The sequence below is a fragment of the Passer domesticus genome, chromosome 21 (genome assembly GCF_036417665.1).
Source record: "Passer domesticus isolate bPasDom1 chromosome 21, bPasDom1.hap1, whole genome shotgun sequence".
NCBI classification, from domain to species: domain Eukaryota; kingdom Metazoa; phylum Chordata; class Aves; order Passeriformes; family Passeridae; genus Passer; species Passer domesticus.
This window is the reverse complement of record NC_087494.1, coordinates 4,731,384-4,758,032: the sequence shown is the minus strand read 5'-3', so window position 1 is coordinate 4,758,032 and position 26,649 is coordinate 4,731,384. Positions and strand designations below refer to the sequence as shown.

General features: G+C 57.2%; 1 protein-coding gene across 1 annotated transcript; it reads left to right on the top strand.

Moving 5' to 3' along the window:
* ONECUT3 (one cut homeobox 3) lies at positions 1-26,298 on the top strand. Its single transcript, XM_064396595.1, has 2 exons — positions 1-1,030; positions 23,534-26,298. The coding sequence occupies exons 1-2, from the start codon at positions 1-3 to the stop codon at positions 23,824-23,826; spliced, it is 1,323 nt and encodes a 440-aa protein (XP_064252665.1). The 3' UTR covers positions 23,827-26,298.
* The last annotated feature ends 351 nt before the right edge of the window (positions 26,299-26,649 follow it).

Here is a 26,649-nt window from a genome sequence, read left to right as displayed (position 1 = left end):
ATGGAGCTGGCGATGGAGAACCTGGGCAGCCTGCACGGAGTCCCGCACTCGCAGCCCGCCGAGCTGCTGAGCCCCGCGCACGGGCGGCAGAGCTCGCACCGCAACCTGGTGCCGCACGGCCGGCCCGCCATGGTCTCGGGCATGGCCTCCATCCTGGAGGGGGGCGACTACCGCGGCGAGCACAGCCTGGGAGCCCCGCTGCACCCCGCCATGAGCATGTCCTGCGAGTCGCCCTCCGGCATGAGCCTGAGCAGCACCTACACCACGCTGACTCCCCTGCAGCACCTGCCGCCCATCTCCACCGTCTCGGAGAAGTTCCACCACCCGCACCACCACCACCACCACCACCACCCGCACCAGCGCCTGGCCGGCAACGTCAGCGGCAGCTTCACCCTCATGCGCGACGAGCGGAGCTTGGCCTCCATGGGCAACCTCTACAGCCACTACCCCAAGGACATGCCGGCCATGGGGCAGCCCCTGTCGCCGCTGCCCAACGGGCTGGGCAGCCTCCACAACGCCCAGCAGCCGCTGGCCCCCTACGGCCCCGCCGGCCACTTGCCCAACGAGAAGATGCTCTCGCCCAACGGCTTCGACTCTCACGCCGCGATGCTGTCCCGGGGCGAGGAGCACCTGGCGCGGGGGCTGGCGGCGCCCAGCTCGGCCATGATGCCGCCGCTCAACGGGATGCACCCGCACGGGCACCCGCACGGGCAGCCCGGAGCCTCGCTGCTGGGCGAGCGGGAGCGCCCGGCGCCCGGCCCCGGCTCCCAGCCCGGCGGCTCCGGCCAGGTGGAGGAGATCAACACCAAGGAGGTGGCCCAGCGGATCACGGCCGAGCTGAAGCGGTACAGCATCCCGCAGGCCATCTTCGCGCAGAGGATCTTGTGCCGCTCCCAGGGGACCCTCTCGGACCTGCTGCGGAACCCCAAGCCCTGGAGTAAGCTCAAGTCCGGCCGGGAGACTTTCCGCAGGATGTGGAAATGGTTGCAGGAGCCGGAATTTCAGAGGATGTCGGCGCTCAGACTGGCAGGTAGGACACGGCACGGCACGGCACGGCACGGCACGGCTCGGCTCGGGCCGCCCGCCCCGCACCTCCGGGCGGGTGGGTCAGGGGGTGCTGCGAACACGCGTGGGAACCCTCGGGGGCTCCGGGGTTGCCATGGCGAGCTGGGCCCGGGCCCGGTCGGTGTTACCGACCCGGTTTGTGCCCTTCAGACCAAAGGGAAGGAATTTGTGTTTAAGGTGAGTTATACCTAAGGCGACCTCCCGCCTCCCCGGGCCTGCTGCTGCCCGCGAGAGATGCGGGATCGCGGCTGGACGGAGCCCAGAGGTGCCCGCTGGCCGCCGCCCGTCCTCCCGCCTTGGGCATTTCCCTCTCGGTGCCGCCGAACCGGCCCCGCGGCGCCGGCAGTACCCCGGAACTCCTCCGCCGTCGCTCCGGCCGCCGCCTCTCGGTAGCGGGGAACCTCCGGGCCACCCCGCCGGGGCTGCGGCACCGGGGCCGCGCTCCGCTCCCTCCGGGCACCGGCTGCCCCGGGCAGAAGGACCGAGCCCGCCTGCCCCGTGTCCCGGCTGGGTCGAGTCCCGCGGCTGGGCCGAGGCTGTGCCGGGCAAACGCGGCGATCTGCGCCGAGGGCGGGCGGGGGTCGCGGGGAAGGGGCCGGAGGGTGCGACAGAGGGGACAGCGGCGAGCGGGGACGTGCCCGGGGCTCCCCGCCAGCCCCGGCTCAGCGCCGCTCCCCCGGAAACGACCGGAGCTTTGGCTCCGCGGGGCCGAGCCGTGGCGGACAAAACACGCGTTAGCGATCTTTAATTTATTTTTTAAGAAATCCGAGCTCCCCGTGGGGACGGGCAAAGCCAGCGACGAGGACCCGCCGTTATTTATGGGGAAGAGCAGCGTTCATATGTATTTAGTGTAATTCAGTTGCTCTTTAATTAGGGCAGGGTAGTGGCATCTTTTAGTTCCAGTCGATGCCCTATTGAAAAGCAGTTAATAGAATGCAAATTGTTCTTGGCTTTACAAGGTTCTGGTAAATAAAGATTTAAACACTGCCGCGATCGGCCGTTTAATGCCCCCGTTGTTGGGGCTAATTGAGCAGCGGGCTCGGGCTTCTGCCTCGCCAGAATTGGAAATAATAATGAATAATTCAAAAATAATAGTAGTAATAATAATTTAAAATATCCGTGATGGTGATGATAAAAAGGCGGCCGCAGCTGGGGGAAGCTCGTGGGGAACTCTCTCCTCGGCCGGCCTGGAGAGGTTCTTGTCCCCGGTCCGGGTCAGGGATCCCTGTCCCCGAACCGGCTCGTAGGGTCCCTGTCCCTGCTGTCACCTCTTTGCCCCTCGCGCCGCCGTGGGAGATTTATTCTCCCCAAAATTATTTTTCTTCCCCGGCGCCGTTTCCCCCAGCGCCAGGGCCGCCATGTCCCCATTATTTACAGGAATTAACCCCCCAGATTTCCGGGGAACGGGGTTTCTTCAGTTGCTGTCCGTGAAAACAGGAAAAAATCCACCAAGCACCAGCCCAGCCTCCCGTCCTGTGCCTGCCCGAGCTGCCCCCGCTCCCGCCGCTTTGTTCGGGCCCCGAGCCCCGCTGCCTCCCGCTTTCGTTTCGCTCCTGCCCCCGCCTCGCCCGCCGGGCCCGGCCCTGGGTCCGCCCCAGCCCCCGGGCTCAGCCCCGGCCCGGCGGCTCCGGGGGAAGGGGTCGCGCTGGGGGGGCCGGGCCCGAGCCCCCCGCTCGATGCAGGCGAATCCCCAGCCCGAGGCCTCGGAAGGAGTCCCCTAATTCTTTCCGGCTGCCCCGGGCTGGGGCCTGGAGGGGTGCGGATCGTTGCCACCCTCGCCCCCCGGCAAGCAGGGAAGGGACCTGGGCGGCGAGAGGAATTTTTCCTTCCCGGTAAAAGAAAAAAAAAAAAAAAGAAAGAAAATGAAAAAAAGAAAAAAAGAAAAAGAAAAAAAGAAAATAAGAAAAAAAAATGTGTTCTACGTGTGGCACGGCCGGGGCAAGGACTGGTACTGGTTCTGATCCTATTCCTGCTTCTGTCCTGGTTCTATTCCTATTTTTCTTTCTGGTCCTATTCCTTGTTCTATTCCTGTTCCGGCTATTCCTATTCCTGTTCCTATTCCTGTTCCTGGTCCTGGTCCCGGTGCTATTCTTATTCCTCTTCTCTTTTTGTTTGTTCCTATTTTCGATCCTAGCCCTGGTCCCGGTCCCGGTCCGGGGCCGCAGGAGTCCATCTGATGGATTAGTCCGAGTCAGTGAGCCGCGGATCGATGAGCACGCCGGGCCCCTAGAAATGGCACCGCCGCTTTTCTCCTCTTTCCAGCCCAGTTCCCCCCGTCCCGCCGCCCCTCCGCAGATGAACCATTAATTATTCAGCTGGGAGATGAGGGGGCTGCGGCTCCGGCCGCCCCGCGCTCCCTCCGGCCCCGCTCGCCCCCAGGGGCTCCGCAGAAGAGGAGGGGTCCCACGGAGAAACATCTGGGCAGCAGCTGGCGGTGCCCAGCGCGTCCCCTCGGGCCATTCATCTCTGCGACCCCCGGGCCCGCTCCAGATTAATCCCCACCAACTTCGTGACCGCCCCGCGAGGCCTGTGGGTGACGCGAGCTCCCACGGTGGCATTTTTGGGGGTCCCTGCCCGGATGTGACCCCCACCCGCTAAACCCCGGCTCCTCTCGCCGTGGGGGCGGAAAAGGCACGGGCTCGTTCCCCGAGGGGGATGCGGGAGGTGGGAGCGCTCCTGGGCCTCGCTCCTCGCGTGTCCCTCGCGTGGCTCTGGGCGCGCTCCCGTCCCAGCCCCGCTCCCGTGGGAGCCCCCTCCCCGCCACCGGTTTATTCCGGCGCTCAGGAGCAGGAAATCCGCCCGTGATTATTTCTCGGGAGGCGGCACGGCGCTCCCTGCTCGCCGCCCTCCTTCGTGCCCTGCTCGGGGGTCCCTCCTGCCGTGGTTTTCCCGGCTGTGCGTGGAATTCAGCCCGCGCGTGGGGTGCGGCTGGCCCCGAGGGCCCGGGCAGCTCCTGCTGCTTTTACATTCGCTTCTCCTTTTCCCTCTCCAACCTTTCGTTTTGTTTTTCCATTAATACTTCCACCCCTCACCCCCCACCCCATTTTTTCGTTCTTAGTTTTAATTTTTTTGTTTATTTGTTTTCACTTTGTTTTGTTCGTTTTGTTTGGTTTTCTTTCCTTCCTTCCTTCTTTCTTTCCTTCTTTCTTTCGTTTTTTTCTTTCCTTCTTCCTTTCTTTTCCATTTTTGTCCTTCCTTTTTCTTTCTTTCTTTTCCTTTCTTTTTTAATCCTGCCTCTCCTGCTATGAATCCCTTCCCCGAACATGTTTCCACCGCAGCACCAAGTGTTGTTTTTCAGCACAAACACCAAAACCACCCCGGAACTGCGAGCACGACCGCGGGGCTGGGCCGAGGCAAATGCCCGAGGGCTTTGACAACACCAATAATTAATGTCACTAATTAATACCGCGAAATGTATACACATAGGTGATAGAAAAAGGGACAAGATGGCGCTGAATAAAACCTCGGGAAAGATATATTTTTAAAATTATTTTTCACAAGTTTTGTTTTAATTTCAGCCTCTTTCAAACGACTTTGGCCCAACGACGGCTCTTCCCGGCCCGCGGCCACCGAGCACCGGGGCGGCCCCGGCCCCGGCCCGGCTCTGGCCCGCTCTAGCCCGGCTCTGGCCCGCTCTAGCCCGGCTCTGGGCCCGCTCTGGCCCGGCTCTGGGCCCGCTCTGGCCCGCGTCTGGCCCGGGAGAGCGGCAGAAATCCGCGGACGGTTTCGTTGCTTTCGATCCGCGCGTGGCCGCAGGCGACGGGAAAAAGGCGCCGCAGCCGCGGAGAGCTTTGCAGGACCTGGGGCAAATGGGTTTTGTCGCCGTAAAATGGGCGAAAACGAGATTTTGGGGGTCCCGGCTCGCAGCGGCTCCTCCCGGCCCGGGAGAGTTGCCCACGCAGGGAGTCGGAAAAAGATTCGAAAAAGGAGGCAAAGCTTTGTCCCAGTTGGGGAACAAAAAGAAACAACCCAAACCTTAAAAAGTGTGTGTTTTATTTTTGTTTTGGTTTGGGTTAATTTCCTTTTTTTAAACTTGAAATTCTTAATTTGTTTCTTAAATCACTATTTTATTTCGCTGTATTTTTTTTAATTTTTTTTTTTTTTTTAGCTCGTAAATATAGTTGGAACGAGATGAGCTTTAGGATCCCTTCTGGAGCAATCCGTTTTGGGGTTCGGTTGAATTAGAGGCGATTTTCTCCTCCCGCACGGAGCAGCCACCCCCGGCGTCCCCGGCTGCGCGGGGGCGGCCGCTGCGCGCTCTGCTGCTGTCCCTGCGCCGTGTCCCGCAGCTCCTGGAGTCCCTCACTGCCCGCACCCCGTGTCCCGCAGCTCCTGCTGTCCCTCGTTTCCCGCAGCTCCTGCTGTCCCTCGTGTCCCGCAGCTCCTGCTGTCCCTCGTGTCCCGCACCCCGTGTCCCGCAGCTCCTGCTGTCCCTCGTTTCCCGCAGCTCCTGCTGTCCCTCGTGTCCCGCAGCTCCTGCTGTCCCTCGTGTCCCGCACCCCGTGTCCCGCAGCTCCTGCTGTCCCTCGTTTCCCGCAGCTCCTGCTGTCCCTCGTTTCCCGCAGCTCCTGCTGTCCCTCGTGTCCCGCACCCCGTGTCCCGCAGCTCCTGCTGTCCCTCGTGTCCCGCAGCTCCTGCTGTCCCTCGTGTCCCGCACCCCGTGTCCCGCAGCTCCTGCTGTCCCTCGTGTCCCGCACCCCGTGTCCCGCAGCTCCTGCTGTCCCTCGTTTCCCGCACCCGTGTCCCGCACTCCCCGCACCCTCCGCGCTCCGCGCCGCCGCCTTATCAGCGCGGCGGGGCCGCCTCGCTCCGCCCGCGGCTGTTTTTCTGTTTGCTCCTAATCTGCGCCTCAGAAGGGGCCAATAAACCTCCCGCGGGTTAAACATTAAATGGGGTTCCTTCCCCCCACCCCAGGAAACAGCCTCCCCTCTGGGGTGCCGCCTGCCGCCCACCCGCGCCCGCGGGGCTCTGCTCCCCCAAACGCTGCTCCCCAAACCCCCCCCGGGCTCTGACATCGCCCCGGCTCCGGGAGCCACGCCTGGACCTTTTCTTGCCGCCTCCTTTTAATTTGGGTTCGCATTTCGGGTGGGTTTTTGTCGGGTTTATCTTTTTCTGGGTGTACAACACGGGGGTGATAATTTTTTTCCTTGTCCTGTCAATCGCCACTGAAACCATAAGGGAGAGATAACAGAGAAGAGAAAACTCTCGGAGTGACCTTTGAATCAATTTGAAAAACCTCATTTAACTGATAAGTCTTGAAAGGCCCAGAACTAATTTGAAAATACATCTATTAAAATCTCATTGCCGCTGCCTGGGAGCTGCTGGGAAGGGTGTGCGAGGCGACTTCCCGGGGTCGGGGGAGCCGGGAGAGCAGGTTTAAGCCCTGCTCAACAAAGAGATTGCAGAGCTGACTGCAAAATGATGGGGCTTAGACCAGGAGAAAAATAAGAATATTAAAAGAAAATGGGTTTTTCTCTCCCAGCTGGTGGGGAAAGGGGAGATTTACAGCATTTTTCTGCCATAACCAGGCACGGAGTCTGGGATCGCAGACAGAATATTGGATTTTATTTTTTTTTTTATTTTTTTATTTTTTTTCCTTTCACAAAACAAATCCAATATTTTCTCATTCTGCTCAGAGGCAGCTGCAGGGCCGGGGAGCCTGTGGCTCTGGGGGGGCAGCCGTGCCCCACTGCGGGGCTGAGGAGGAAGCTCTGTGCTCCCTTCACTGCGTTCTCTGCCCAGCTCCCTTGGTGCCAAAAAAGCAGAGGAAGCAGAGGGATGGTGAAGGCAGGAGAAGAGCAGAGGCAGGGCCCAGGCTCGTGTTTTCCTGCCTTGGCAATGCCCTGCCTTGCTCTGGGCATCACCTGGGTGTGAAGGAAACAAAAATCCCTGCAGAAAGCTCCCGGCACGGGGGGCTCGTGGTGTGAGGCCGTCCTGGGCTTGGAGCAGGGTGGTGATGGCTGAGTGGGAACACGAACACAAAAATAGGATTTGAAATGAAATAAACTCCATCAGAGCCTGGCTTGAAAGAACTGAGCCTTGGCAGCTCCGTGGGGGTGTGGAAATGCTCCTCCTGCTCCAGAGCCTGGGTGCAATTTGGGATGCTGGGAGAGAATCCCAGCAGGACAGGCTGTGTTCCTGCAGGAATTGCTGCTTCCCTGGCTCGGGTGGAACTGGAGCAGTCATGTTCCCAGGAGAGGAAGGGTCTCCTGAGGTTCCCTGAGGTTTTTGGAAAGGTTCAAGCAGAGGGAGGCTGACCCTGAGCAGGAATGGAGGCGTTGGGCAGCTCTGCTCTGCCCTCACCCCACATCCACGTTCATGGCTCTGGCCTGGCTTCTTTTTTGGGTTTGAGCTGAGATGTCCAAATTCCTGGAGTTTAGCATGAAGCTGAGGCTTAAAGGAGCCCAGATGAGTCCCACTGACCCAGGACATGTCCCACCGACCCAGGACATGTCCCACTGACCCAGGACATGTCCCACCGACCCAGGACATGTCCCACCGACCCAGGACATGTCCCATCAGCCTGGGACAGGGTCTGACCCAGCCAGGACGTGCCCTTGGCCATGGCCCTACCCCTGCACAGCCCCAGGGGTGGCACAGAGAGGTTGGGGCAGCCCCTGGCTTTGGAAACCGGCCCAGATGGGAAGGTGGAGTCCAAAATGTTCCCCTCCATCCTCATCCAGAAGCGGCGCAGGGAGGTGCTGGTGAGCAGCAGCTTTTGGCAGCTTTTGGAGTTTTTTAATCCTGGCTCCGTGCAGGACTGAGGCCACTGAGCGGCAAAATTTGCTGATTTAATGCAAATTCAAAAATCTCGTTAAAAGCTCAAATGATACAGGGAGATCTCTGTATCCAGCAAGATGTAAAGCAAGTCTGGCTTGGATGGGGGAAATGGATTTTTGAAATGTTTGGTGTTGTTAAAAAACAGCAAAGCAAAGAGGCAACATGGATTCTCTGGTGCTGGAAGGGGGGACCAGGGTATTTAAAAAATAAAGGCTCAATGTTAAAATTGAGAGATGTTTGTATGGACATGTGGATGTGGGTAGGATTTCCAGAATGACCCAAATAACTTAGCAAATTTTTATACATATATATATATATATATATATGTGTGTGTGTGTGTGTGTGTGTGTGTGTGTATACACACACACATATATACATATATATATTTCCTAAGTTATTTTTATGCATACATATATATGTATATATAAATTTGCTAAATTATTGCTTATGTTATTTATATATATAGATATAAATTTGCTAAGTTATTAGAGTCATGCTTGAAACATATTTAATGGAATGGATATCTATATATTCCATTAGGGATCTGCATCAATGCTCTAAACACCGGTGGTTTGTGCAGTGCAAGGAGAGGAGGTTCAGAAGTGATTTTAAAGCCATTCCACGGGTGGTTTATGTCTGGAGGAGTTGGGTTCAAGACGTTTCACAGGTGCTGAAGTCAAGCCTTGCCCGCATGGGGGGATGCAGGGATGCTGGGCTGAGATGGGCAGGGTTGATTGTATTACTTGGATTTGCTTTGGGATTTGGGAAATCTCGTCACCCCTGGCAGACTGAGGGTGGCTCAGCTCTGCCCAGCCTGGGAAAAGGAAATGGAAAATTTCCATATGGAACAGGAGGGGAAAGCAGGAGCTGCTGTGGAAAGGCTGGGACTGGCTGTATTCCCCTTGCTTGCAGAGAAGGGAGGAAATCCCAACATTTTGACCAAAAAAAAAAAAAAAAGAAGAAGAGCAAATTGCAAATTGCAGCTTTTTCCGGTGCTGCTGCCATGGGCAGGGGTACCAAGCCCACTCTGCTGAGCTCGGGGCTGTCTCCCGTCAGGCTGGGGCAGAGCTGAGCTCTCCTGCTCCAGAGAGCCACAAATATCCGGGCCTGGGTGTGCCGAGCGGGCTCGGTGTGTGGCACAGCCCTGAGGGCACCGTGGGCACCAGGGACCCCACAGAACCCCCACATGGACCAAGAGCAGGGAAACACCTCGGGCCACAGGTGTCCCCAGCATCACCCAGGGTGTGAGCCGGGCGCAGTCTGGGGCAGACGAGACCATGGCGAGGGTGGCTTTGACCCCGGGAAATGTCCCAAAGCCACCACGTGGAAGGGACACGAGCCGTGACGAGGCCATGGACTGACAACCCCGCTCGTGCCTCAGTTTCCCTGGGCAGCAGGGAGCAGGAGGTGCTTTGGCAGCGCAGAGCTCTGGCAGTGCCGGGCTATGAACCCCGAGGAACCCCGCGGTGCCCGGAGCTTTTCCAGGTCCCTTTGTGGGATCCGCGCTCCCGATGGCCGATAACGAGCAGGTAACGAGCGAGGCCTCCCCATTAGGGATAAAATTAGGGATAAAATCGCGGCTGCAGCGGGAGCTGCTGACGGGCGATAGCATCAGGGGCTGACAGAGATCGCGGCGCTCCGGGAGCTGCTCCCAGCGCGGGGCAGAGCGGAGCCCGGGCAGAGCAGCGGCAGCCCCCACCCCTGCTGCTTGCACACAGACCCGGCCCTATTCCGTGTTTTTTTTCCCCATTTTCCCCCATTTTTCCCGAGGGTCTCTTGTTTGTCCCGGCGCGGCACCCCCGATAAATTCCAGCCGGGGTGCGGGGTGGATCTGGGCTGGTTTCCCCGTGTGGATGGAGCCGCAGCTGGGCTGGAATGTGATGCTCGATCCAAAGGGGTTTGTGCTTCTAGGGCCTCCCCGGAATGGGGATTCCCTTCCCCATCCCCCCCAGCTCCGGGGAATGGGGCTGGGAATGCAGGAAGGGAATAGGAGAAGGGAATGGGACAGGGAATGGGGCAGGGAATGGGGCAGGGAATGGGGACAGGGAATGGGGCAGGGAATGGGGCAGGGAATGGGACAGGGAATGGGGACAGGGAACAAGAGAAGGGAATGGGACACGGAATGGGACAGGGAATACAGGGAGGGAATGGGACACGGAATGGGACAGGGAATGGGGCAGGGAATACAGGAAGGGAATAGGAGAAGGGAATGAGGGCAGGGAATGGGGCAGGGAATGGGGACAGGAAATAGGGGACAGGGAACAGGGCAGGAAATGGGATTGGGAATGGACAGGGAATGGGGATTGGGAATAGGAGAAGGGAATGGGACAGGGAATGGAGCAGGGAATAGGGGACAGGGAATAAGAGAAGGGAATAGGGACAGGGAAAGGGGCAAGGGAATGGGGCAGGGAATAGGGACAGGGACTAGGAGAAAGCAATAGGAGAAGGCAATAGGAGCAGGGAATAGGGGCAGGAGGAGGGTGGGATGGTGGCACTGCCCTGCCAGGCTTCAGAGTCACCCCAAGGCCTCTGGAAATGGATGCCTGGATCAATGCCTGATGTTAATCCTTTCTTTGGGGCCAAGCTGTGGGATTCTGGGGACATTTCTCAAGTGGAAGGCAGTGAATCCCTACCCTGGTGTTTCCCTGGGAGCTCCTCTACCAGACTGCCCAAAGCCACCCACTCATTTGCCTGCACACACAGGCAGCCAGAAAACAGAAATTGAAAGAAAATAATAAAAATCAGGGCATTTATTTGAGGAAAGATGATTCCAAACCAGCTGTTTTTCCCTGGAAAAATTCTGAAAGCATCTCCCCAAAACCCTAACAGCCTTTTTCACCCCAAAATGCTGATTCCTCTGCCTTCACCACCTGCAAGAAAAGCCCAGATGATTTCTGTGCTCTGCTTTTTGTCACCCTGGTGAGGTGGTGGCCCCATTGTGGTTACCTGGGGATGAGCCAGGTTCTTCATCCTTGGGAAAAGGGGCCCTGGGGGACATTTAGGGGCTCAGACCCCCCCTCAGCCTCACACCCCAGCAGTTTTCAGGGGGTTTGTGGAGGATTTGTGCTTCTTCTGGATGAGGGATTCATCCCGGTGCTCCCGGAGCTGAGCCCAGCCCAGGGACCCCAGTGCTGCTGGTGGGAGGGGGCAGCGCCTGGCAGTGTCACTGTCACCTGGCAGAGCCCCCCAGCAGTGTCACTGTCACCTGGCAGAGTCACTGTCACCTGGCAGAGCCCCCCAGCACTGTCACTGTCACCTGGCAGTGTCACTGTCACCTGGCAGAGCCCCCCAGCAGTGTCACTGTCACCTGGCAGTGTCACTGTCACTGTCACCTGGCAGTGTCACTGTCACCTGGCAGAGCCCCCCAGCACTGTCACTGTCACTGTCACTGTCACCCAGCAGAGCCGTGGCAGTGTCTCCTGCTGTGCAAGAACAGAGAAAGGAGGCAGGAGAGGGAAGGGGAAGCCAAGGGGCTGCTGGGCATTGCCTCGGGCACAGCTGGGCATTGCCTCGGGCACGCTGTGCCACCCGTGGGGCCCCTCGCTCCTTCCTCTCTTCCCTTTACTCTTCCTCCTCCTTGTTTTCTTTTTCCTTTTTTCTTTCTTCTTTACCTTTTCTTTATCTCCCTTTCTCCCCCTTTCTTTCCTTTTCTCTCTTATTTTGTTTCCCTTTTTCTTTTCCCTTTTCTTTACCATTTCCCCCCCTTTTCCTATATTTCTCTTTTTCTTTTCCTTGTATTTCTCCTTTATCTTTTTTCTTATTTATTTTTCTTTCCATTTTTTGCTCTTCTTCTGCATCTCCTCCTTTTCCTCCTCTCCCTTTTCTCTCTCTTCCTTCCCTTTGCTCCCTTTCCTTTCAAGTCATTGCTCTCTTTTCCCCTTTCCCCCCTTCACTCTCTCCTTTCCTTCTCAGCCCATTTTACCCCCAAAGCCCTTTCCAGCAGAAACCATTCCCTGTAACCATCCCAAGCCCCTTCCCCAGCTCTGCTGTCCCAGGGCACCGTCCCACCTGCGGGGGGAAACCCTGGGAATGTGCAGGGAATGGAACTGGGAATGGGGGACAGGGAATGGGGGACAGGGAATGGGACTGAGAATAGGGACAGGGAATGGGGAGAGGGAATGGGGCAGGGAATGGGGACTGGGCATAGGGACAGGGAATGGGGCAAGGAAATGGGGAGAGGGAATGGGGACGGGGAATGGGACTGGGAATGGGGGAAGGGAATAGGGACAGGGAACAGGGACAGGGAATGGGGACAGGGAATGGACAGGGAATGGGACAGGGAATGGGGAGAGGGAATGGGAGAAGGGAACAGGGGAAGGGAATGGGGCAAGGAAAGCACAGGGAATGGGGCAGAGAGTGGGGTAAGGAACAGAGTAGGGAATGGGGCAGGGAATAGGGCAGGGATTAAGGCAGGGAATGCACAGGGAATGCACAGGGAATGCACAGGGAATGGGGCAGGGAATAGGATAAGGAATGGAGGCAGGGAATGCACAGGGAACGGGGCAGGGAATAGGATAAGGAATGGAGGCAGGGAATGCACAGGGAACGGGGCAGGGAATAGGATAAGGAATGGAGGCAGGGAATGCACAGGGAACGGGGCAGCTCCTGCGGGATGGAGCCCCCTTCCCGCAGCCCTCCCCGCAAACCTGCCCGCGAGCTCCCGCCGGTCACGTCGCCATCAAAGTGATGTGCCAGCAATATCCAGCACGCAGTTAAAGCCACTCGTGGGAGTTTCAATAAAATCGACCGGGCAGGATCAATGGGCTGCGCCGGCCCCATCCCCGCACGGAACGGGGCGGGGGGGCCCAGGAAAAACACCCGGGGCTGCGAAATGGGGGCGGTGGGAGCGGGGAGCTGATTACAAATCTATCCCATCCTCCCCGTGATTAATTGCTGCGTTACCAGAAGGAACAGCGCGGGGTGGGGGTCACTTTTAAGGGTAGCGTTGGGGAGGGAGTTTCTGCGCTGCCTTTGTAGGGGAGCAGGCAGGAGCCCTTTCCCCGTGGGTTTCCCTCCCGGCGGGATGGGGCCGGCTCGGTGATCCTTCACCCCAGCCCAGCGGCGATTTGGGATTTGGGAAGAGCCTCCCCAGCCGCGCAGGGGGAGCTGAACGCCATCCCCACCCAGCTGGGATCGCTGGTGTCCCAGCGCTGGGACCCCATCATCTCACGGACCACCAGGCTGCGGGTTCCGGCTGCCCCTCGCCCCAAAACACCCCTGAGCAGCCCCTTCCCCCCACAGAGGGGCTCTGAAAGGGCTCCGCGTCCGCGTCCTCCCCGGCGCTCGGGGGGTCTCGCTCCTGCCCTGCCCTCCCCGGAGATGCCCAGCTCAAATTAAAACATCATCCATCGTTCCGGTGGCAGCGCATAATCCCTGGCAGATCAGCGCAATTACTGCGGGAAATGCCTGGGGAGCTGAGCTAATAACGCCGGCCCGGTGGATTAAGAGCCACTGGCTTAGCGCCGGCCGGGCCACCGCGGCCCGGGGGACAGCCGGGGACACCCCCGGGGACAGCGGGGCCCCGGTGGGCTCGGGGACGCGGTTGTGCGGCTGCGTGGGGATTTGGGATGGTTTTAGTGCCCCATGTGTGGAGTGGGGCAGGGCTGGGGCAGGGACGGGGCAGTAACAGGGCAGGGATGGGCAGGGATGGGCTGTGATGGGCTGTGATGGGCAATGATGGGGCAGGGATGGGCAGGGATGGGCAAGGATGGGCAGCGACAGGGAGTGATGGGGGCAATAATGGGCAGCGATGGGGCAGTGATGGAGGCAATGATGGCCAGTGATGGGCAGCAATGGGCAGCGATGGGCAGGGATGGGCAGGGATGGGACAGTGACGGGCAGCGATAGGGAGTGATGGGGGCCCATTCCGTCCCCCCCTCGGGGTGCGGATGGACCACTCCATCCCGTGTGCGCGGAGCGGCCGGACCGGCCCATTGCCCTGAAGGAGAGGGGGGAGCAAGGGCCGGCCCATCGGGCAGCGGGGGCGGGCTGTACCACTGCGTGCGCCCCGGGGGGGAGCGCGCCCGGCCATCCGCAGGGGGGCGCCAGCGCGGCGGGGACGGCGCGGAGCGGCTGCGGAACGAACCATTGCCGGTGCGGGGGGAGCGGGCGGGACCAGCGCTCCGAAATGGCGGGGGGGGCTGGGACCCCTCCTCACCCTCAGAGGGAGGGGCCGGTGTCACCCCGGGCCAGGGGAGCGGGGGGGACACAGACACACCTGAGGGACCACCGAGCGGCAGAACGGGGCTTTGTCCCTGCCGCTGTCACAGAATTCCCGAGCGGTTCGGGTGGGAAGGGACCCTAAATCCCATCCCATCCCATCCCACCCCAGCCATGGCAGGGACCCCTGCCACTGTCCCAGGCTGCTCCCAGCCCTGCCCAGCCTGGCCTTGGGCACTGCCAGGGATCCAGCGGCAGCCACAGCTGCTCTGGGCACCCCAAGCCAGGGCCTGCCCACCCTGCCAGGGAACAATTCCTGCCCAATCTCCCATCCAGCCCTGCCCTCTGCCACTGGCAGCCATTCCCTGGCTCCTGTCCCTGCAGGCCTTGTCCCCAGTCCCTCTGCAGCTCTCCTGGAGCCCCTTCAGGCCCTGCCAGGGGCTCTGAGCTCTGCCTGGAGCCTTCTCTTGTCCAGGGGAGCAGCCCCAGCTCTGCCAGCCTGGCTCAGAGCAGAGGGGCTCCAGCCCTGGCAGCATCTCCGTGGCCTCCTCTGGCCTGGCTGCAGCAGCTCCACGTCCTCCTGCTGCTGTTCCAGGGCTGGGGCAGCTCTGCAGGTGGGGTCTGAGCTGAGCACAGGGGCAGAGGGGCAGAATCCCCCCCTGCCCTGCTGCCCACGCTGGGGGCTCAGCCCAGCACAGGACACTCAGGGTGCCCTCATCACTGCACAGCTCCTGGAAGGTGCCTGTGCTCAGCTGGGGCTGGGCTCTGTCTCCAGGCAGCACTGACAGAACCAGAGCACAGAGCCTCAAGCTGCCCCAAGGGAAATATAGGTTGGATATCAGGAAAAAAATATATAGGTTGGATGTTAGGAAGAAGTTTTTTCCAGAAAGGGTGATAAAGTTGTGGAATGGCTGCCCGGGGAGGTGGTGCAGTCCCCATCCCTGGGGGTGTTTAACAAAGCCTGGATGTGGCACTGGGTGCCAGGGTTGAGTTGAGCTGTTGGGCTGGGCTGGACTCGATGAGCTTGGAGGTCTCTTCCAATCCAGTGATTCTGGAATTCTGTGATTCTGTGTTTCTGTGACCTTCCCATCTCACACTCCATAAATGTACTCAGGACCAGATTTAATCAGGACATGCAGGAAACTTGGGTTTTCCCCTCCACTGTTTTTTCCCTGTCTCCAGCACACGTTTTGTGGCTGGTGATGGCTCTGGGCCCTCTCTGGGCACCGGCTCTGCTGGGAGCAGCTCAGGGCCAGCACACTCTGATCATCTGATGAAGGACATGCCATTGCCACTGAGCTCGCTCGTTGTCCCTGCTCAGAGTTCCAGGAGCAGCTGGAGGCAGGAGCAGGGAATCCCAAAGGGAATCCCAAAGGGAATCCCAAAGGAAATCCCAAAGGGAGCTCCTCACTGCTCCTGTCCTGTGTGAAGGGTGGGCACAGAGTGGAATGCACAGGACCCTCAGCCACAAATGTTTTCTCTTTCACACAGTTTGCATTTATCTGAAATTCAGAGTGTGTGCGCCAAATGCTGACTGTAGATCTACAAATCCCCTGTGTTTAATTAGCACTTTAATTTATTAATTTACAATTTATTGGGCTATTCAGTAAATATTATGTACACATTCTGGAACAACTCGAGCTGCAGGACTGGTCCTTCAGAAGCAAACTTGGAAGTGGATCTTTCAGCTGACAGAGCTCATCCTGCAGCACAGCAACACCATCAACCTGAATGAAAATCCATGGACTAACAAGTTCAGTGTCACAGGGATGCCACCCCGGATTGCCATCACAGGCTCCTTGTCCAGTTTACCTCATCCTCACAGAATGGAAAAATCCTGGAATGTGCAGAGCTGGAAGGGACCCACAGGGATCATCAGTGCGAGTCCTGCTCAGACACCCCAAAAACCCCACCCTGAGCATCCCTGCGAGCTCCTGGAGCTCTGCAGCCTTGGGACCATTCCCTGGGCAGTGCCAGCACCCTCGGGGGCAGGAACCCTTCCCTAATATCTGACCCAACACCAGCCCTGCCTGAAGCTGTGACACAAATCAACCCCAAACTCCCTTTCCCCCAGAATCTGTAGCTGGGGCTCTTGCAGCAGCGCTGAGCACAGCCGGCTCCAAGCAAAACCCATTCCAGGGGATGGAGCTTTCCCAGGCGCATCCCTGCGGGCGCTGCCGCCCGACTCCGGCACTTCATTAGCACCAATTTGCTCTCGTCACGCTAAGTGCTGCTGACTCGGGAGAGGAGCGAGGAGCTCCGAGCAGCCGCGGGGCTCCTGCCCAGCCCAGCCCAGCCCGGCGCGGCACGCTCCGCTCCCGGCAGCAGCACCGGAGCAATGAAAGCGGCTGATCCTGGCCCAAAAAAAGGCCCGGAAAGGGAGGAAATAGGATAAATGGGGGAAGTGACTTCTGTGAGCTGATCCCGGCTCCCCTGGGTGCGGGGGAGAGCGGAGCAGGGCACCAGGTCTGCCTTCACAAAGGAGTCTGGAAAAGCAAGGGGGAGATGAAACCTGTGCAGAAAGGAAATGCTTTTAACAACGAACTCACCTTTTTAAGTCATGTGAAAGTGTTCTGGTGACCCTGAGGGGGTTTGGTGGCTGCCACCAGGGCCAGAACAGCTCAGCTGGGGAGGACAAGGAGAAAACCAGGGAAATGTGGAGGGATGGAGCCAACAGAGCTGCAGCAGCCACAGCTCCTCTGTATCGCTTCAGCCGCCCTCAAACCACACCAACTCCTCTGCCCCAGCGCTGGGAAAGCGAAAATGCCGCCCATGGAAGAGCAGGCCAGGCTTGAGAAGAGCAGGAGAGGAAATGAGCAGTCCTGGGCTCTGCTGCGTGCCGGGGCAGCTCTGATGGCCCCAAACCGGGACCCCCGCCTCGGGAAGGACCCTTGTCACCCGAGCAGGGGACAGAGGGCTTGTGCTTCCCTTTCCAGCCCCTTCCCTCCTCCGGATGCCAACCCCGGGGCTGTGGGGGATGTGTGGGGTGTGGGTGGCTGCTGGAGCCAGAGCCATTGCATTATTTCTAGATCAAACTGGAAGAGCCAAAGAACATCACTATCCTAACATCCCAGGCCCATTAACACATACACAGACATTAATTTACTAACTTCATAGGCAAATTTCAGCTGCAAGGGCTCTCACCAAGAATTTACCACCTATCACCATTTTAAAACCTAAAGATCACCCCGCTAGGGTCAATAACAAATTTCCAACCTCTAAGAAAAGCACATGTAGAAAAAAATATAGTGCAAAACAAATGCTGGATCCAGCTCAGCTGGATCAGAGCTGCTCCCTGGGCTGAGGCACCGAAACCTCGGTGTGGGGAGGGCAGGGAAGGGCAGGAGGGGAGGGGAGGGGAGGGAAGTGCAGGCAGCAGCGCTTTGTCTCCTCTCATCTCATCTCATCTCCTCATTCGCAGCGCTCAGAGGAAGATTTAATTTGCTGGGCTCGGGGAAGCGGCTCCCCCTGCAGCGCTGGCTGCATACCAATGGCCAGGGGCTCCCTCGTCCCTGCCGAGCTGCAGGGACACCGGGGAAGCCTGGCCCCACCGGGGGACACGAGCCACGGGGACACGTGTGGGGCTGGCAGCTCTGGCCGGGCCGTGTCAGCCCTCCCGGGAATTTCTGGGATGCTCTGCAGCTCCTGACCGCATCTCCCAGACTCTGAGTGGCCTCTGATGGGGTTTTTTTATCAGATGCTGTAGGACCACAGCACCCAAAATTCCCCCCAGGTTTTGGAGGCCAGGAGGTGATTTTTTAATCGTGTGCATCTCAAGGCTGGGGATCCTGGGAATGGGCACTGCAGGGCAGGCCCTGCTCCGATCATTCCATGGCTGGCACTGTGAGAAATGGTACTCACTTCCCAAAAATGTAAAAGGTTTATTAAAACCTTATCAAAAATACAACAGAAGATTGAATAGAGAAAATATTACAGCACCGAGAGCAGAGGATCTTTCCCACCATGTGCTCGTGTGACTCCACCATTGCCCTGGGCACCCTGTGCAAGGGCTGGGCAATCTCTGGGCAACCTCTCCCATGGAGAAATATTCCCTAATATCCAATCTAAACCTCCCCTGGTGCAACTGGAGGTCATTTCCTTCTGCCATTTGTTACTTGGGAGAAGAGACTCACCCCACCTGGCTCCAACCTCCTTTCAGATCCCTCTGCCCCTTCAAGGAGAGGGGGAAACTGAGGCAGTCCAGGGGCTGGGCCCATCTTGAAGGCACAGAGAGCAGCCAGCTTTGCTCAGGATTTCCCATTTCCCACCCAGTGGCCACCAGTGGAATCAGCCTGTTGGATTAGGCCCTTTTCTGACCCAGAGATGGGACAACTGAGAGGTGTTTTAAAAACTTTTGTTCCATTTTCAGTCTCATTCCAAGGGTGAGATAGTACAGATGTTATAATTCACATCAGCACAATCAGAAGCCAACTATTTCCTAATTACAATACACTATAAGCTAGGTTTCAATAGGATATATGGAGTTTTTCTTTACTGTCCTTCCATAACATATTTTCACTATAAGATAGGTTTCTTGGCCTATCAGCTTTTGCCACATCATACTGCAAATGCCTTAAACTAAAAATCTAAAATTATTTTTTGTGGGTCCTACTACAATGCATCTTTTATAGTTCTGTTTCTCTAAAGTATCCAGTTTTATTTGTAAGGCCATCCTTTAAAACTTGTTTCTAGCTCCATTTCTCTCTCAGCAATGTCTGTCCTATTCCACGGTGTTTCTAAGTCAGCATTTCTTATCTCAAGCTTTGCATACAGGTGCACACTGTGTGAGCCTTCTGCCAGGCTTTGAGAATTTTCTACAAATCCATTTCCCACATCAGCCCATCCCACCTTTGCACCAGGGAAACCTGTCCCCACCTGGCCAACCACACCCAGGCTCCCCCTCTCCATTTCTTCCTCCACCTCCCTCGGAGCCCATAAATGCTCCTCAGTTCTCTTCCACCCCCGGGAGATGATTTGACAAGGAGAAAAAGAGAGAAGCTGGTGGGTTTTGTGCAGAATTCCCCCCCCCCATCCTTGCTTACAGCCGGTGTGCTGGCTCTGAAAGCCCCTGGCTGTCTTTTGTGATTTCAACAAATCACCAGCACTTAAGCAAAGTGGGCAGAAAATTACAGGTTGTATTGCAAGTGAATGGAGAGGGAAGAGCACGCTGGGGCCGAAAAGCAGAGGTTTGCTGGTATAACAGAGAAAGCAGGGTCTGACAGGCTGTGCAAGCCTGCGAAGCCATCAGGTATTAGTTAAATGCTTGGCGGGGTTCACGCTGCGAGGCATAATCGCAGTTCCTGAGCAGCAGCCATTTGATTGTCTCCATTATGTCCCCTCTGAAATGATTTGGGAGATGTTTTGCTCGGAGCTGTCAAGGTTAAGTCAAGGAAAACGCGCTGCCTCTGGCATGAGGCTCCCGGGAGGCAGAAACCCTGGGCAGAGCCTCTGGGGAGGAGGGAGGGATGGCTCTGCTTTCTGGAGCTCCTTCCTCCTGCCTTCCCGGCCCCAGGTTCCTCCTTGGCTTTGCTTGCTGTGTTTTTTCTGCAGCTGGGTCAGAGCTGCGTTGTTTGGATTGTGTGGAGGGATCTGTGCCATCACCAACCCGGTCCCACTGCGCCTGCCACCCCCCCTTGTCACTTCTGGGCTCCTTGGTTGGGTTTGGAGGGTGAAACGAGCAGGGGAGGGGTTGACAGAGGAGAAAACCCCACTGTGGGTGAGCCCAACCCATTACTGGCCAACAGAGCCATGGGAGACTGGAATATCCTGAGCTGGAAGGGAGCCACAGGGATCATCAGTGCTGTCCCTGCACAGCCACCCCAACAGCCCCACCCTGAGCAGCCCTGGCAGCGCTGTCCAAACGCTCCTGCAGCTCTGGCAGCCTTGGGGCCGGGCTGGTCCTGGTGCTGCCAGGGCCCTCTGTGCCCCAGAGGAGCAGGACAAGCCCAGGAATAAATGAACCCTGTCGTTTGGGGACACTGCAGAGGCAGGGCTGGAAATGTCCCCGTCCCCACAGCCAAGGCCAGAGAGCCGGGAAGGACATGATGGAAAAACAACTTTAACTCATGGCTGGGCTGTCTGCATCTTAGAACTTGGGGGAAAGGGATTTTGGAGCACAAATACCTCACCCACAGCTGGTGTGGGTGGGAGGCAGAGCTGTGCCCCTGGCTGTTGTATTCACAGGGAATGCCCCGACGAAGGCAGGAATGATGTGCCTGACTCCATGTTCTCAGAAGGCTAACTTACTACTTTATAATACTATATGATATTATAGAATACTATACTATACTAAAGAATACAGAAAGGATACTTTCTGAATGCTAAAAAGATAATAATGAAAACTCCTGAGTCTTGACACAGCTTGGCCAGAATTGGCCAAAGAATCAAAACAACTCACACCAGAATCCAATGAAACAATCACCTGTGGGTAAACAATCTCCAACCACATTCCACATGAGCAAAACACAGGAGAAGCAAATGAGATAAGAATTGTTTTCCTTTTCTCTGAGGCTTCTCAGCTTCCCAGGAGAAAAATCCTGGGCGAAGGGATTTTTCAGAGAATGTGAATGCCACACCTGGCTGGCCCTCGTCCCTGGCTGCCTGCGGGGACATGGGGACAGCCACAGCCAGGCTGCCTGGGAAAGCAGCACCCAGGGGATGGGGAATGGGAAAAAGATCCTCCGAGGAGGGGTTGATGGCTGCCGTAAATAGATCTGAGCAGCGCCGCCATCGATCGCTGCTGTGCGGAGCTGTAATTAGATTGAGCTGGGGAGAGGGGAGCGGGGCTGCGTCAGCAGAAAGGGAAATTAATAAATAAACAAACCAGCACAGGAAATGGGCGATGCGGCCGCCAGCGGCAGCGCAGGCCAAAAATAACCCGAAATAGCAGGGGTGAGGAGCGGGATGTCACCTGTGCCTGGACAATGGCACTGCTCCCACGGCAGGAGCCCAGGCTTACCCGGGTGGTTTGTGTTTGCCTCGGAGCTCAGAGTTATTGATGGGAGACTGGGTTGGAACAATCACTGCTGAAAAAGGATGGAGGTTGGAAAGCTGAGAGGCTGCACCTTGGGCTGGATGGGTGGGAATGGGTGCCAGCAGAAAGGAGAGCAAGAGGACGGACTGGACTGCCAGGGTGACAGCTGGGTCACACCCACAGGTCCTGTGGGGATGTGGGAGACCTTCCAAAGGCCATCCTGCAGGGCAGAGGCTCCGTGGGTGGGGTGTGAGGAGCCCACCCTGGACACAGGAGGAGCTGAGCATGCTGGGGGTGCCGGGAGGGTCGGGGAGGGTGGGCAAGGGGCACAACTGTGGGGGAGTGTTTCTGTTTGTTGTTTGCCTTGGGGGGACTTTGGGGGGGTTCTTTTTTAAAATTCATGTCTGGGGGAAAAACAAAGTCAAATTTTCTATAAAGGTTTTTTTTTGTTTGTTCTTTTTGCAAGCATCTGATGGTCATAGGGTAGGTTTCCACATTCTCTGCTGGCTGTTTGAGTAAGGTACCCCTGGGACAGGGTCCCCTGGCATCACTCAGAGTGTCCCTTTGTCCCTGAGGATGGTGGTGTGCAGCCAAACCTGCCTGGGGGAGGGGGAAGGGGAGGGGAAGGTTCTCCACTGGCTTTACCAGGGGAAGGTTCTCCACTGTTTTTACCAGGGGAAGGTTCTCCCCTGGCTTTACCAGGGGAAGGTTCTCCCCTGGCTTTACCAAGGGAAGGTTCTCCACTGTTTTTACCAGGGGAAGTTTTCCCCTGGCTTTACCAGGGGAAGGTTCTCCCCTGGCTTTACCAGGGGAAGGTTCTCCACTGGCTTTACCAGGGGAAGGTTCTCCACTGGCTTTACCAGGGGAAGGTTCTCCCCTGTTTTTACCAGGGGAAGGTTCTCCCCTGGCTTTACCAGGGGAAGGTTCTCCACTGTTTTTATCAGGGGAAGGTTCTCCCCTGGCTTTACCAGGGCAGGCTGGTTTGGACTCAGAGTGGCTGCTGGTGTCCAGCTCGGTGCCTCCCACCCCTGCTCCATGGGGGCAGAGCTGGTGGCTCCCAGCACGGCGTGGGGTCCAGGCCAGGACTGAGCCCAGCAGCTGGCACACAGAGCTCCATCTGCAGCATTAATTGTCTCCTTCAGTGAGCTCCAGATTTCCCCAGCTCTGGGTGGAAGGGGTGGATCTCATCCTTCTCTCTCAGTTCGAGGTGATGTGAAGAGGGCTTGTAGTGGAGGCAGCTGAGGAACTACAGGAGGAGGAGATTGCTTATTTTCCAGTGAGGAAGAAATGGCTCCAAACAGCCTCCCACTACTCCTGAGCTGCACATTGCCTCCCCTGTGGCTGTGGAGGTGTGTTTGCAGAGCAGGGAGGGGTTTGGCCCAAGGGAAATACCTGTCCTGTGCCCCTGCAGCATCTTGGCCCCTCCGAGCTCTGTGCTTGGAGCTTGGGACTTGCTTTGAGCCCTGCAGGCCCAAGAGGCTCCTGCAAGTGCCAAGCTGAAATCTGCCACCCAGACAGCAAATGTCTCAAGGGACCTTGCAAAATCCTTCAGAAAATCTGAACCAAGAAAGCCCAAAGGCGAAAACTGCTGCTGACCCAGGCAAGAGCGGGACTGCCTTTGGGACGTCTTCAGCCCACAGTTTGCTCTCTCTTTTCTCAGCTTCCCAGGAGGAAATGCTTTGTCCCCAGCCCTGCGGGGTCAGATCCATGCCCTGCCTTGTCCGTGGCATCTCAGGTTCCTGCAGTTCTGTGTCTGGTTGAGTCCCTGAGCACCCAGATCAAACCTCAACAGCTTCAGGGTCAGCCCTGCTTTGAGCAGGGACTGGATCAGCCACCTCCACCATTTTACAGTTTTCTAAGAAAATATCATAGCAAAGGTCCCCTTGTCCCACCCCTTCCACCAACAGTGTGCTTGATATCCCCACAGTTAAAATTCATATATTTATCTATTTTACTCTGTTCCCCCTCTGCCCTCATGCAGTGTGCTGGGGTCAGGGGGGCTTTCCTGGCTTCCCCACTGGCTGCCCCTCTGTGCTGACCTTTGCCTCCAGCCAAACCTGCAGGGAAGGCTTTTAAATCAACGCTGACAAATGTGCCAGAGGATCCGGTAGCAAAGGCACCCAGGGGAGACAGAATTTCCTGGAGCCTCCAGAGGCTCAGGCAGGAAAACCCCTTCCCAGAGAGGAGGATCCATGGTGGGTCCTTCCAAGCTGATGCTGTGGGATGGAGGCTGCGGAGTGACCCTTCCACAATGTCCCTGTCCCCTGCATTTCCATCTGGCAGCTGGATGTGGTGGCCAGGAGACACCTGCAGGGACACCCACAGGGGTGATGAGGAGTGAGACCTTCCCTGGGCTTCCCACAGGCTTTTGTCACCCTGGTGTCACAATTGTCCCTTCTCAGGAGCACAGGGAGGAAGAGGAGGGAGCAGTGGGACACGAGCCAGTTTCCTGGCGGGAAGGGCCTGGATTTTGGGAGGCAGCCGGGCAACCTGCAAGCGGGCCGGGGTGGGGAAGCCCAAATTAACAGCGCTGTTGTGTCTTTTGAACACCTCCAGCCTGCAAGCGCAAGGAGCAGGAGCAGCAGAAGGACAGGAGCCTGCAGCCCAAGAAGCAGCGCCTGGTCTTCACGGACCTGCAGCGCCGCACCCTGATCGCCATCTTCAAGGAGAACAAGCGCCCGTCCAAGGAGATGCAGATGACCATCTCCCAGCAGCTGGGCCTGGAGCTCAACACCGTCAGCAACTTCTTCATGAACGCCCGCCGGCGCTGCATGAACCGCTGGCAGGAGGAGCCAGGCGCCAACCCCGGGGTCCCCTCGTCGTCTACAAGCACTTTCTCCAAAGCATGATGATGTCCCCCAGCCCTCCCTGCCCCTTCCTGGATGTCCCCCTCATGACAAAGCCAACCCCAGACTCACACGCATGGCCTGACCGGGGTGGGTGCTTTTGGGGTGGGTTTGTCAGCCTCCCAAACCCTCAGCTGGGTGTCACCCATGGGCGTGGGCCTCGGGCCACCTCCTGCTGCCACCTCCTGCTGCCACCTCCTGCTGCCACCTCCTGCTGCCACCTCCTGCCAGCTCGTGGAGCAGGGACAGGGTTTGTGGCCAGGTCAGCTCCGTCCCCGGGAGGGCTCAGAGGAAGCCCGTGGGTGGTGTGGGATGGAGGGAGGAGCAGGGCTCTGTTGGAAGGAAGCACCCCTGGTCCTTGGGGGTCACAGAGCCTCGTCTCCCCCTGCCCAGGAAGGTTTTTGGGGAGAGGGGCCTGTCCTGACCTGGTCTCTGTCACAGCCATCCTTGTGGCTCCCCCGGGGCAGGGGTAGAGGTGGGGGTGACACAAGAAGGGGTGTCACAGGCTGGGCTCTGGCACAGCCCCACTGTGCCACAGCCTGGCGTGGTTCAAAGGGGACTGAGCAGGGGAAGAGCTCCCAGTGCCTGGAGGGCTCCCGGGCTCCTGCCAGCTGATTGCTGGAGGTTTTCCCCTGCTCAGGGGTTCCCCAAGGCAGCCAGACCCTCTGTGCCATCACCCCATGCCACTTCCACCCCTTGAGGGTTTTGGAAACCTGGCTGACAACATCCCTGTTCCCCCCTTCCCTCTATGGGCATCCCGGCCACCCCCAGGAGCACCCACACCCCAGGCCCCTCCCAGCCCCCCACCCACGAGAGCACCCCGCTCCCAGATCCCTCCCAGAGAAGCCCCACGGTGAAGGAGTCCCCTCCTGCCTCCAGGGACCCCCGCCCCGAGGGGACCCCCGCTGCTCCGCGCCGCCTGGCGCCCCAGCAGGTCACAGAAGCACATTTTAGCTACAGAAATCGGGTATTTAAAATAACAATTGTTGGAAAGGAGACGGGAGGAGAGACTCGGAGTGAAGGATCTGATCTGTCCCGGTGACTGGCTCCACCTTTCACCTCTGGATTTCTGCTTCACTTTCCGGCTGAGGAATGGACACAGACAAAGCAGAATTGTTGGCTTTGCCTCTCGCCCCATCCACCCCTCGACACACACTCTTGCCCCTTCCCATCCCTCCTCTTCATCTCTGTTACCAAAGAAATTACAAAACCAAAAACGCAACAACAACAACGACAACCAAAAAAAAAAAAAAAATTCCCTCCTGGGAACCAACGTCGGTGCACGGTGGGAAAGAAAAATCCGAGGGATCTGGTGGCAAAATCCAGCCCTGGGTGTGAGAAGGGGGAAAACTCCCCAACGAGATTGAAAGGGAAAAAAAACCAACTCCCTCCTCCAAAAAAAGGAATAACAACAGAAACCACAACCAAACAAGCTCAACAAAGACCGGCAACTTACCAAAAAGACACCAGATTTTTTTTTTTTTTTTTGTGCCAATTAACAACCTGCCTTAAACTCGAATTTCTGGAGCAATGGTACTTAGCTTCAAAGGGATCGTTTCCTCCGAGCTCTCGATGGTGACTTGTGCCATATAAAAAAGCAATCACGAGGCCAAACCCTTACAATCAGCCCTCTCCCAGCCCCCCGAGGGCTCCCTGCAGCCCGGCTGTCCTCGGGAGGAGCAGGAGATGCCACTGGGAACTGGGAAGGGCTGGGAGAGGCTTGGGGATGAACGGGGAGGCAAGGTCCCCTTCTTCCCCCACCAGTTGGGGAAAAAAAAATCCTCCAAAACCAACCATCAACCAAAAAAAAAAAAAGGGACACTTGAATTTATGCGGGTAAAAAGTACCATCTGTGTTCTATGGTTTCTTCGATTCACTTTACTTTGAGAGTGATCAGTTGTGTCACAGGAAGGCACCTTGTTGAAAAGAAGGAAAAAAAAAAAGAGAAAAGAAAAGAAAAGGGTATGTGTTCACCAAAAAACTAAAACAACCAAAAACCAAAACCAAAAAAAAAGCACCCCCAAAATAAAAGAAAAAAGAAAGGACAAAAGAAAGAAGAGAGAAAGAAAAAAGCCCTGCACACGAAGCCCTGAGCGGGCAGGGTCAGAGGACGCCTTGAACCAAAGAGCTGCTGGGGTAGGTGGGCGGTGGAGGGCTGGGGGTGTCAGGCTGGACACGGCCACACCAAACTGACCAACAGTGCTGGACAGAGGGCGGGACAGAGGGAGGAGAGAGGGCACAGCGGGGAGGGGCAGGTGCCACAGCGTGTTTTGCCAACCAGAACCCAAAACCTCACGGGAATCTCATCCCCCCCAGGACCCCGCTCCCCGCCACTGATTTTTTCCCCTAATGTTGTTTCTTCGTCTTGTCGTGACGTGGTGATGATGGTGGTGGATTCCTGAACCCCATCGAGTAGTATTCAAGGGCTGCAAAGCCAGGAAGGGGGCCTTGGTTTGGGAAGTGAAAAACACAACAGGAAAAAAAGAAAAAAAAAAAAAAAAAGGGAAAAAAAGGAAAAGAAAGAAAAAGAAAAAAAAAAGAAAATAAAAAAAAGAGTAAATGCCACAGGCCCTCAAGGATGCAAAGACATTTCTAGTGAGAACCCGAGACTAAAGGCTACCTCACTTGAGTTTTCAATTTTTGTGATTTGAAAATCACGTCTGATACCAAAGATTTTGTTGCCTTGTCTGGTCTGTGCTGGAAACGCCACTTTCCCTGCTCCCCGTGGCCCCCTGGCCACCCCCAGCCCCAGCCCCAGCCCTGTCCTGTCCCCAGAGAGCGAGGGAGGAGGCGAGCGAGCGACTCCGGGATGGCAGCGTGGTAGAT

Bases quoted from the DNA above. Each gene is read 5' to 3' on its own strand.
- ONECUT3 (XM_064396595.1), top strand. From the start codon at position 1: ATGGAGCTGGCGATGGAGAACCTGGGCAGCCTGCACGGAGTCCCGCAC. The intron at 1,031-23,533 runs GTAGGACACGGC...GAACACCTCCAG, and splicing joins GTCGGCGCTCAGACTGGCAG to CCTGCAAGCGCAAGGAGCAG.